This window comes from Protopterus annectens, chromosome 9.part0 (assembly GCF_019279795.1).
Source record: "Protopterus annectens isolate FY-2018-M chromosome 9.part0, PAN1.0, whole genome shotgun sequence".
In the NCBI taxonomy this organism is placed as follows: domain Eukaryota; kingdom Metazoa; phylum Chordata; order Ceratodontiformes; family Protopteridae; genus Protopterus; species Protopterus annectens.
In genome coordinates this window covers 174,927,737-174,940,379 of record NC_056743.1, presented here as the reverse complement: position 1 = coordinate 174,940,379, position 12,643 = coordinate 174,927,737, and the positions used below count along the sequence as shown (strand labels likewise).

Sequence of the window (12,643 nt, the reverse complement as noted above, 5' to 3'; positions counted from 1 at the left end):
AAGGCATTCAATTTCTGAACTTCACTCTGAAGAAGAAAGGCTTGGCAGTGAAGGACTCAAAATTTGTATTCACACAGGCAGTCAAGAGATAATATCCATTGGCAATCCAAACCAGTTTGGATTTGTTAAGAGCACACCAGTCTACTTAACCTGGTTGACTTAAAGAGAGTTACTACAGCAATGGATGAGGGCAAATCAGTACACTAAATATCTAGACCTTGCAAGGTGGTCAGCACCATCCCACACTCTGAGATTGTAGATCAACTACTCCAGCTAAATTTTAATCCTTATGTAACTCATTGGACAGCAAACTGGCTCACAAACAGAACCCAGGAAATTATGGTTGACTGCTCTACTCTCATCCAAAAAGACCTGTCACTACTGGTGCACTCAAAGAATCAGTCCTTGGGCCACTCGGCATTTGCTTCTCAGAGGTCAAAATAAGAAGTTATGTACCTACCATAACGTTCCATGTTAGTTGTCTTCTCTCGCCTTCTTTCTTGCTTGATGGGTTCGGAGCCGATCCTCGGCTCCACCGGCACTGCTAAGCTCGAGAGTCACTTTTACCAGCTCGAGGCAGCCCCATATCCCATGATGCAAGGCAGTAAGTACCCAGATCTCGTTTGATGACAAAGGGCAATAGCACCAAGCATAAAAGACTTCCTTTGGAAGAAGGACCAGGTCTGAATGGTCTTCAGCATAATAATTTCTTATAAAAAGGTCTGTCCAGGCCTGGGGGAAGGAGGGAGGGCCGCAAGAAAGAAGGCGAGAGAAGACAACTAACATGGAACGTTATGGTAGGTACATAACTTCTTAATGTTAAGTTGTCAATCTCGCCTTCATTCTTGCTTGATGGGACCGCGTCCCTAGCACCTCTATCCTGGGTGGCTCAATGGAACAGACTCTTGAGGACTGTAGAGCCAAAACTGGCTCTGTCCCTGGAGGCCAAGTCCAATTTGTAATGGGAAACAAAAGTGTGAGGAGTGGCCCAAGTGGCCGCTGCACAAATAGTGTCTAAAGGAAGTCTAGCTTGAAAGGCTGTAGAAGTAGCTAAGCTCCTAGTTGAATGTGCTTTAGGTTTTGAGCACAGCTGTTTTCCCCTGAGCAGATAAATTTCAGAGATGACCGAAGAAAGCCATCTAGACAAGGTCACTTTAGAAAAAGGAAGGCCTTTCTTATTATCCGCATAGGAAACAAAAAGTTGATCAGATTTCCTAAATTTTTTTGTTCTGTCCAAATAATATCGGAGTTGACGGTGGACATCAAGACAATGAAGTTTTTGTTCGGCTCTGTCTGAATAGTTTGGGAAAAATACAGGGGGATCAATGGATTGATTCAAATTGGTCTTTGAAGCGACCTTAGGCAAAAAGGTCGGATTAGTTCTCAAAGATACTCTGTCTTTGTGAAAAACCAAATAGGGGGGTCGAACCGATAGAGCATGAAGTTCAGACACCCTCCTGGCCGATGTAATAGCCACTAGGAATAAAGTTTTCCAAGAAAGAAATTTCAGGGAACAAGAAACAGCTGGCTCGAAGGGGGGAAGAATCAAGGATGTCAGCACTAAATTTAGATCCCACTGAGGAGGAGGATTCCTGATTGGAGGCTTTAGTAGGAAAATTCCTTTCAAGAAGGCCCTGCAGAGCCTATGGGACATAATACTGTGATCTGCAACCCCGACATGAAAGTTGGAGATAGCAGCCAATTGAACTCTAACTGTGGAAGAAGAGGAGCCTGCATGAAAAATCTCTGCCAAGAAGTCCAGGACTGCCTGAACAGGGGCAGTGAAAGGATCAATATTCTTGGCCTTAGCCCAATAAGAGAAACGTTTCCATTTGCTTGTATAAATCCTCCTGGTAGAGGATTTTAAAGAAGCTACTATGATGTCTCTAACTGGGTTAGAGATCAAAGGAAGCCTGGCTAAGGAAGGAAGTGGAGCAACCATGCTGTGAGGTTGAGAGAAGGGATAGACCGGTGCAGCTGACCGGATTGGTGAATCAGAAGATCTGGCACTGGGTCCAGATGCCACGGCTGCACCAAAAGGTGACGATGGAGGAACGGGAACCAAACTTGTCGAGGCCAGTAAGGGGCAATGAGAATCAATTTGGCTCTCAAAACGGTAGCTTTCTGGATAACTTGAGGGATCAGAGGAAAAGGAGGAAGGCATAAAGAAGTCCCTGGGGCCAATCCTGGGTCAGAGCGCCCTGGGGGGATGGCCTGGAAGAGGGAAGAGAGAGAAGAAGTCTGGGCATTTGCTGTTTTGGGGAGTAGCAAAAAGATCGCAACATGGACGACCCCATTCCAGAAAAATCTCTTCCGCTATAGATTGCTTGAGAGACCACTTGTGAGGCATGAGAATAGCTCTGCTCAATCTGTCCGCTACAATGTTGGTTTTCCCAGGGATATGCGTTGCTACCAGAAACCGATGAGAGGAGATCGCCCATTGCCATAGTCTGAGCGCTTCGACACAAGGGTAGGACTTGGTTCCGCCCTGTTTGTTGATATACCAAACTACAGACATGTTGTCTGTGTGGACTGCAATTGTCCCTACGGGAAGAAAGTCGTTGAGGGCTTGCAACGTTAAAAGCACTGCTCTCATCTCCAGGACATTTATGTGCAGGTGGTACTCGAACGGCTGCCACGTCCCATGAACCATCCTGCCCTGATAATGACCCCCCCACCCGATCAGGGAGGCATCCGTGGTGACAGTGGCTATCGGGGATGGGGGTACAAAGTGTCTGCCTTGGTGAACCTGAGGAGATATGATCCACCAAGCAAGATGATCTTTGCAAGTCTGTGTCACCAGAATCTGGTGACGCATTGGAAGTTGTTGGTACGACCACTGTGTGAACAGCATCCACTGAAGAATGCGCATGTAGAAGCGAGCCAGGGGAAGAAGAGTAATGGCCGCAGCCATGAGGCCTAATACCTTTAGAACCATTCTGGCCTGTACTTTCTTGTTGGCTATGATGATCCTGACATGACTCTGAATGTCTGAAACTCTTTGATCTGTAAGGGTAGCTGACATCCGAACAGTGTTTAAGTTTGCGCCTACGAAAGTAATAGACTGGCAGGGCGATAAGGATGACTTTTCGAAGTTGATCGAGATGCCCAAATGAGAACAAAGATTTATTGTGTAATCCCTGGCTTGAATAAGCTGATGCCTGGTGGTGGCTGACAGGAGCCAGTCATCGAGATACGGAAACACCTGGAATCCTTGACGTCTCAGGTGAGCCGTGACCACTGCCATGCATTTGGTGAACACTCTGGGGGCTGTAGTGAGACCAAAGGGCAGGGCTCTGAACTGAAATGACTGGACCCCAGCCGAAGCGGAGAAATCTCCTGGAGCGTCTGTGAATTTTGATGTGATAGTACGCAGCCTGAAGATCTATTGAGCACATCCAGTTGTCCTGCTGTAAGAAGGGCAGAATTGACTGAAGAGTGACCATTCGAATCTTGACTTCCTCACAGACTTGTTGAGTCTGCTGAGATCCAATATTGGTCTCCAGTCTCCCGTCTTTTTGGGGACCAAAAGAACCTTGAGTAGATTCCGGCTCTGAATGGTCTGTTGTAACTGGCTGAATGGCTCTTTTTGCAGTAGTTTTGAGACTTCTAACTCTGCAATTTCCCTTAGACCAGGTGGTACATCTGGAAGGGAATTTGAGGGAAAGGACTTTCCTCGAAAGGAATTATGTAACCCTTGGATATGATCGACTGTACCCATCTGTCTTGAGTGAGGGAATGCCAGGCTTCTGGGTACAGTGATAATCTTCCCGACTGCCTCCAAGGAGGGACAGCCGGGCAACATCTCAGGGATGCTGAAAGGGCTTGTCAGAGAGAGGCTCTCTGTTTCCCTGGTTTTGGACCCCTCTGCCTCTAGAGCGGCGTCTGTTGTTGTTACCCCTCTGCCTCTAGGGGTAAACTGACCACGTGAATCCGCGTGACTCCTTGGGATTTGGAACCACATTTTGCCACCTTTCTGTCCTTTGGGGTAAGGTCTAGAAGGGGTGGAAAACGGACTCCTACGGCAGAAAGAGTCTTGCCGTCCTGCTCACACCTGGTCAAAGTTTCCTTCACTTGAGGGCCAAACAAAGCTGACCCATCAAAGGGAGAATTTGTGAAGGACGCCTTAAAGGGATCTGCAAAGTCACATAGCCGCATCCAGGCTTGGCGTCTAAGAGCCACACCTGTACCTGCGGCCCTACTGCTCCATCAGCAGCATATGATATTAGCCGCATGGAGGAGTTTGCAATGGAATTAAGGGTTCCTAGCTGCGAAGCAATTTTTCCTGAGCTCCTGCAGCTGTAGGATCCTGAACAACATCACCTAGCTCCTTAAGGATATCCCTTTGGAGTCTGGTGAAGTGACATAGGTAATTCAGCGACGCATAGCAAAGGTCGCTGAGGAAAACATCCGCTTACACTCCTATCCAAGGTCCTAGAGTCCTTATTAGGAGGATGGACGGCACGGAAGGATCTGCAAGTTCCTTCTTGGTGGCAGCAGCCACCACCATGGCATCAGCGGGACACCCTTAGTGAGGAATTGCTTGTCACACGGGCAGTGATAAATTTTGAAGGCCTCCTAGGGACTGGCTCTACAGAGTCAGGAGCAGCCCACGCCTTCGGGCAATAACCTGCATAAGGGGTCGAAGGCGGAGACACCCAGGAGGTGGAGGGCCGAGATCCAAACGCCTCTAGGTATACTGACTCATCCTCAGAGGGATTATTGGTGGGCCAGTTTCCCTCTGTCTAAGGAGTTCTAGGATGTCTGAGAAGGAGACATCCTCAGAGGGGATCTTGGGGATCCCTCTGACTCATCAAAGTCAGTATCTGAAGTGATAGACTGGGAGTCTACATGCTTCCTCTTACAAGTCCTCTTCCTAGGAGGATCTCCCAAACATCAGGAGAATCCTCGGAAGAGGGGAAATTCCCAATGGGGAAACCTGAGGCGGAGGATCTCTGGGTCCTGTAGCAAGAGAAGTGGCAGAGATGTCAACAGGCACTATAGAGGGAGGAGCTAAGGGAACACACTGCTGACTGATACCACTGGCGCGGACACCCTTCATCACCTGGAATGCTCCTCTCCCAGGCAGGTCCGAGAGAACCCGTTCGAAGAGCTAGGAACTCCAGGGACCACGAAGGGAAGTCTCGAGGCAGATGTCGGAGCCGAGCTCACCAAGGCCGAGGCTCCAAGGGAAGAGCGGGTTCGACAAGGGTCCGATGCCACTCACCCCTCGGAGGAGACCATGGAAGCCCGGCCACCGAATCCCTCTAAGGAAGGTCTCGAAGAGGAGATAAGAGTAGAGGCTGAAGGAACAGAAGGGGGTATCTGTCCCTCAGCCGTAGCAGTGACCATTCCCGAAGACTCCAACTCCAAGCTCTGGGGTAGAGTTGAAGGAGGAACTGCAACGGGGTGTGGACCAATAGTCGTCTGTTGAGACGGACTATGTAACATTTGGGCCAGTACCTGTGACTTAAGTAATCTACTGACCACTCTAAGTCATGGTCAGAAAGCCTGGATGACCTTGAAGAGCGGCTCCGATGGCTGCGTTCCGAGAGGAGAGGTGAAGCCGGAGCCGAAAGTATCAGCTCCAAGGAAGGAGACCTAGACCTCTTCCTCGAAGGAGCCATCGGAACCGATGAAACTATTGAACCTGTCGGAGCCGACAACTTATCAGAGCCGACAGGTAGCCTCGATGCATCGGCTCCAGCCGGAGCTGATACAGCCACAAAAGTAACGGTGTCGGAGCCGATCGGAGCCGACACCGATGCCTGAGCCACATGGTGGTTGGAACCGATCGGAGCCGACACCGAAGTGGTCGATGCAGAATCGGCACCGATGGCTTAGTTAAGCCAGAATCAGCTCCAGCCGGAGCCGATCTCGACTCAGAACGAGTCGGAGCCGAGGCCGCAGGCTTTGACACAGAAGCCTGGGCCTTGGAAGATTTGGCAGTCTTGGATGGAGCCGACTTAGCCGGAGAGCCCTCCGGCTTAAGAAGGCCCTTAAGTATTAACTTATTTCTTCTTTCCTGCAGGACTCTGGCTGAAAGAATGACATATAGCACAGGAGTCCTGCAGGTGAAGAGGGCCCAGGCAATACAGGCAAGAAGTGTGACCGTCTGTCAGAGACATCTTCTGACAGCACGAGTCACACTTCTTAAAGCCTGAGACCCTTTCTTTAGACATGGTGTAACACAAGCACACACACACCAGTCAAAGAATTTAAATTAAATATACCAAAGAGGTATAACTGGAAACACACACACACACCCTAACAGGGGGGGGATGGGATGGGTAAAAGTTTGACTAAAAAAATAAGAAGAGACAGGGAATTTTCTGTCAGAAAAAGTTTAAAACTAAATTAAAACTAATAATAAAGGGTTTTTTTGTTAAAAGGGGCTAAAATAGCAAAGTAGCAAATCACTTACCAGGAGCTGGTAAAAGGAGGACCTCATCAGCGAAGCGGCAAACGAGATCTGGGTACTTACCGCCTTGCATCATGGGATATGGGGCTGCCTCGAGCTGGTAAAAGTGACTCTCGAGCTTAGCAAGTGCCGAGTCGGAGCCGAGGATCGGCTCCGAACCCATCAAGCAAGAATGAAGGCGAGATTGACAACTTAACATCTACTGTTAATGGTTTATGGCTGACCAAGTCTGCAGACAACTATACATTTAGTGTCATCATAAACTCCCTAAAAGACACCAAGAAATTCCAAGAGAGCTTTTCCCAAATCAATAACTGGTGTCAAAACCACGGATCAAAACTGAATGCGATGAAAAGTATAACAGTATCCTTCAGCAAACAATAAGTTCCTTGTTATCACACTGACAACACACCCCTGAAACTGATTCAACAGTTAGGGATCTAGGAACTTAAGAAGACTACAAAATGTCCTTTAATCACCGTGTATCCACTATTGTAAAAAAGTGATTTTTAATTGTTCAGCTTATAACTATGGACATGGTGTCCAGGTCCAGGGATGTGATCTTTCCACTGTATTCTACACTCATCAGGCCAGTCATAAAATAGAATACTCCCTTCAGTATGTACCTGCTAAACATCTGACAAATCAAATGCCCACAACTCTTTCTTATTCACAAAAAATGGCCTAAACCATAAAACTATGCAAAGCATCGCAAAGTCTTGCCCCGATTCTTGATGTTATCTAAGCCACTGAGAAGCGATGTCTACCTCACGTACAAAGCCCCAACACCAACTCTATGCTTTAGACCTACTGCACATTCAAGAAGTCCAACAGTAGCATAAACACAAATTCAAGACATCTAAATCCCTTCTGCAACATAAACAGAACATGTTGGAGGAACAGACATGTATCACAGAGAATACAACTTCTATGGAATTGTTTTCATTTCCACAGAAAGCTAAGTACTTTGCTTACACTACTCAAACGTAATCTGGACAAATGGATGGGTAACTGCAAATTTACCCCTGGTTTAGTACCTTCATCCCTCATACATAGGGTGAAATGTGTACATGTTCTGCTTGTCTCTAGGTTATTTCTATGTAAAATATAGGAACTGAAAACGTCATGGGAATGTATGGCTGTATGACTAGGTTTCTAAAGATAACTGCATACCAACAGCATATTCAGTTACAAATCTCAGTATTTATTCAGATGAGTTTTTAACAGACATCTCAAAACAAACACCTCAGTTATTCAAAATGTCAACTTATTAACCTACCTGCCAAACAATTTCAAAAGTCCTTTTGATTTCTTTCTCGATTCTGGAGATGATGAGGCTGTCTCGCAAGTGTCTGAATCTGCTGCTCTTGAACTCCCAGTTGTCAAGTCTAGATGTTCTGCAGACCCTTTTTCTGTCTCAGCTATGGAAATTAAAAGGACGCCTTTCACTAAGCAAACCTTTCTCCAGAGGTAGAGAGACTAAATTCAGAGACTTTGTTTACTTCATAACGACAACTTCAAATTGTTTTTCTTGCTTAGAAGCTCAAAAGCCAAACGTTTCTTACATAAGGCACCTAAAACATTTAAGAAACAGCTGCAGTTGCTTACAGCAAAATCAGGCAATTTTTATAAAATTATAAAAAAAGTGTGACTGTTAACACAGATTTCACAGGCAGTAACATTTTCCTGCCCTCATGCACAAAGGGACAGTTAAAAGCAACACACTTGCCAATAAATAAGATTTTGATGAGAGTGTCAGCACAATGTTTAAAATGTGCAATCTAACTGCTGGGACAGATGATTTTTACATCAGTTCTTTTAAAGTGGTTAACTTCATAGGATTCCAAGACACATGACAAATAGCTAGATTGCTTTCAATATTAAACTTATCTCATTTCTCTCTACTTTCACTGGCTTATGCGAGTAATCACAAAATCATCATTTTTGAAATCCCACCCCTTCAATTATTTAAATTTATTGGCCATCCTACAGTATTTCATAGTACCAAAATACAAAAGTGACCACCCCTTTCAATCCATCTTGCTGTTTTAAAAATAGTAACTCTCCACTAAACCTTAACTTTTTAAACAGGTAAAACTCAAGTTACCTACTTTCACATCTAACTTCTCTAGTGCACACTGCAGAGTGCATTCTTTTCAATCTTACCTTTAAGCATCTCTGTGACTAGCACTTTCTCTAATACCTGCTGGAAAGCACTAGGAAGCCTTAAACTCATACAAACACTGAACTCTCCTTGTTAACAAAGAGAAATTAATAGTAGGCACTAAACAGCCTATAATTGCAAAGTACCTTGCTAAGGAAACAGCTCCTATACTTTACAAAGAAAAAAAAAAAAAGCCCCAAGCCAGGCATGTCCAAGGGTCAGCTTCCGGTGATTTCTCCTGTCCACCTGGTGAATCTGGGCATACTGGGGCAATGCAGCAATTGCCTCATGTACACAGACAAACCTCTCCTCCTACCACCCAACACTACAACCTGAGAGAGATGCACTTACATAGCCAAAACGGAAGCAAAGCTCTCTCCACCCAAGATTGTGCTAAACAGTCAAGAGGAGAAGGTTAACACCCACACTACACCTCAAGTAACACATAGCCCTTCTAAACCCGCACCACCAACACCCACATATAGCAACACTAAATCCACATATGCAGAGGCCCTTAACTGTAATCTGCCCAAGCAACAAAGACCTCTGAAGCTGAAACGCAAACAAACACCAATCATAACCAATGTGTCACATAGTTCACAACACCAGTGTGCCACCCAGCAACAGCCCCTAAGGCAAGACAATGTACCTAACACTTTAGTCATAGGTGACTCTATAGTCCGGCACACTGATGTCCCTCTCACCAGGTTGAATAAGGAGAAAATTACAGTCAACTGCCTGTCGGGTGCCAGGATCCGCCACATAACGCATGCACTCAAGTCACTCCACAACAAGTACAAATATGACTCTGTCATTGTCCATGTTGGAGTGAATGACTTGAGACGCACCTCCCTGGACTACATGAAAAGAGACATGGAAGAGCTCTCGGATCATGTGGCCCAGGCAGGTATGACCCTAGCCCTGAGTAGCATCCTGCCTTCACCCAGAATGATACCACAATATAAGGATAAAATGATTGACTTCAACAATTGGCTAAGCTTATGGTGTCATTCAAAGGGGATCCAGTATCTGTCTGCCTGGGATGACATGATTGACAGACCACGATGCTTTGCCAGAGATGGTCTGCACCTGTCGCCCTGGGATTCAGGTTACTGGCTAAGGCTCTTGCCACCCTATAGTGCCTTTTTAGGCAAACTTCAAAGGACAAAACCACCACCGTAACAGGTACAAGCATGCAAAATCTGAAGGTAATGCTACTCAATGCTAGAAGTCTAAACCTCAAAATGCACTCTCTCGAGGCACTCCTAAAAATGGAGAACATCGATATCTGTGCAGTAACTGAGACCTGGTTCAAGGCTCCAGAGAGCACCCCTGCAATACCAGGCTACAACTCTTACCACACTTTTCGGCCACCAAACAAGGACCGAAACACTAAAGGTGGAGGAGTGTCGATATTCACCAAGGATATTCACACCACCAGGCTAGTTGGCCAACACAATGTGTCTGAAATTCTCCAAGTGCAACTAACACTAGGTAAGACTGCAGTCCAAATTGTAGCTTGCTACAGATCCCCCACCATACCCTAAGATTCTCACTACACCTTTCTAAACATACTGGAAAATATTAAGATAGAACCAAACACCCTAATACTGGGTGATTTTAACTACCCTGCCATTAACTGGGAAAACTACTCATGTCCCAACACCTTTAGAACGGTTCTTGGAATTCATAAATTCCAACGCCCTGGATCAACTAATCCATAGTCCCACCAGGGCTCCAATATCCTAGACCTGGTCATTACCAACATGGGAAATCAATGCTCCATACCTATGGTCACCCCTCGTTAGTCAGGTCTGACCATAAGCTAATCACCCTTAACATCCACATCCCACCACCACCCCCTGTAAAGAAACCACCATAAAAAAACTTCTCCAAAGCCAACTTCATGCTACTCAAGTCAGAAGTGACAAACTTCATGACACCCATGCAGACGGGAACTGAAAGTTCAACTGCTGAATCCTACACTAAGGCACTGTACGAGCACATCCACTCATGCATGAATCGTGCCATCCCAAATAGAACCAAAATGCTCTCATCCAAAAATGGAAGCCAATCTGGTGGTCCCCTGCCATAAACAAACTTTACAACAAAAGGAAGAAACTTTTGCAGAAAAGAGGAAAATCCCAGGATGCAAAAACTCCCTTACTAGCCTCAGTAAGAAACTGAGATGCCTCATAAAATCCTCCAAAGCTAGTTACGAAAATAAAATTGCCAAAGATTCCAAAGACAACCACAAAGCATTCTATAACTATGTCAAGAATCTAAATGGCAATGCTCAGATCTGCTCTGAGCTAAAACAGAATGGCATTAAATATACTGATCCGAAGGATATTGCCAATATTCTGGCAGATCGATTCAGTGCCAACTTCACCCCCCTCTCACCCCTAAATGGCCCATCTCAATACCGGAAGATTGCCAAATTCCAGTAATAATGGCCACACAGGTACAAAACACACTCTCTAAAGCCAAGAATACAGCATCCATGGGACCAGATGACATCCCAGGCTGTGTACTACATGAACTACAATATGAACTGGCACCTCACCTAAGTGTCATGTTTAATCATAGCCTCACCTCAGGTTTCATGCCCACTGAGTGGCGCAGAGCTACAGTTATCCCAATCCACAAGGGGGGGGTCCACCTTGGATCCCGGAAACTACCGTCCCATCAGTCTGACAAGCCTTATCTGCAAGGCCATGGGGCGTATTATCATGGAACTTATAAACAAAGACATTGGCAACCTTCAAACACTGGACCCCACGCAGTTTGGGTTTGTGAAGGGCCGATCTTGTCTCCTGAACCTGACTGACTTCTTTGAATCAGTCTCCAGAGCCATGGACAAGGGTAAGGTGGTCCACACAGCCTATCTAGACCTTGCCAAGGCCTTTGACACCATCCCCCACTTTGGAATCATAGATAAACTTACTAAGTTGGGCGTTAATCCCTATGTCACCCAATGGGTTGCTAAATGGCTTACTGATAGAACCCACACTGTAAAAGTAGCCAACTCCAAATCCAGCTCCAGACAAGTGACAAGTGGAGTACCTCAGGGTTCAGTCCTGGGGCCGCTCTTGTTTGGCATCTACTTCTCTGAAGTACAGGTCAACACTAAGGGACTCTGGCTAACAAAGTTTGCAGATGACTGCAAACTGGGAGCCATTATTGAATCCCCAAATGATGTGGATACTCTACAAAAGGGCCTTACAGAAACAGATGCTTGGTGCCAGAGCCATGGGCTCAAGCTCAATGCCAAGAAATGTATTGTTATCCCCTTTGGGAAAAAAATATGTATCCATGAATTACCATATAGGTGGCAGTACACTAAACACAGAAAGTGTGATAAGAGACTTAGGGACACAGGTGGACAGTGGTCTCACCTTCGATGACCACATCGCCACAACAGTCAGGAAATCCTTCTATGTGGCACACCTCATCACGAAGGGCTTTTCATCCAGAAAAAAGGAGGTCATTGTCCCACTGTACTCATCCCTCATTAGACCCATTATAGAATACAACGCCCCATTTGGTATGTACCTCTCAAGACATCTGCAACAACTGGAAAGGCCTCAAAATACCTCACTAAAAGAATCACAGGCCTAAAGCAGATGCCCTCGCTGACCGCCTTAAAATACTCCAGCTATACTCTGTTGCATATCGTCTACTCAGAGGCGATCTCTGCTTAACATACAAGGCCATGTCAAACCCAGAGCTGTTGGACATGCTACACTTAAAGAAATCCCAATCCCTCAGAGCTACACGCTCCAGGGATCTAAACCTTGTCATCACAATAAACAAAACATGCTGGAGGGATAGGTTCCTGACCCAGAGACTCCCCAGACTCTGGAATAGATTGCCCATACATGTCAAGCAGAGTGCCTCTTTGGACCTCTTCAAGAGGAACCTTGACGATTGGATGGGAGAAAGGAAATTCACCCCAGGGATCACGTCAGTTGCCCTGCTAGACAGGGGTCCAGGAAAGTAAATAATGTGGGAAGAAATAGCCAGGGAATTGTTATGGCTAGGCTTGTATAGGCCCT

The 12,643-nt window shown here is 46.0% G+C and overlaps 1 protein-coding gene across 1 annotated transcript in view; it reads right to left on the bottom strand.

Moving 5' to 3' along the window:
* The window catches only part of PPFIBP1 (PPFIA binding protein 1), a 2,404,664-nt gene that overhangs the window by 944,215 nt on the left and 1,447,806 nt on the right, over positions 1 to 12,643 (bottom strand). Inside the window, exon 17 of the mRNA XM_044082713.1 lies at positions 7,701 to 7,842. Within this exon, the coding sequence (XP_043938648.1) occupies positions 7,701 to 7,842 (142 nt within the window). The remainder of the gene's footprint in view (positions 1 to 7,700; positions 7,843 to 12,643) is intronic.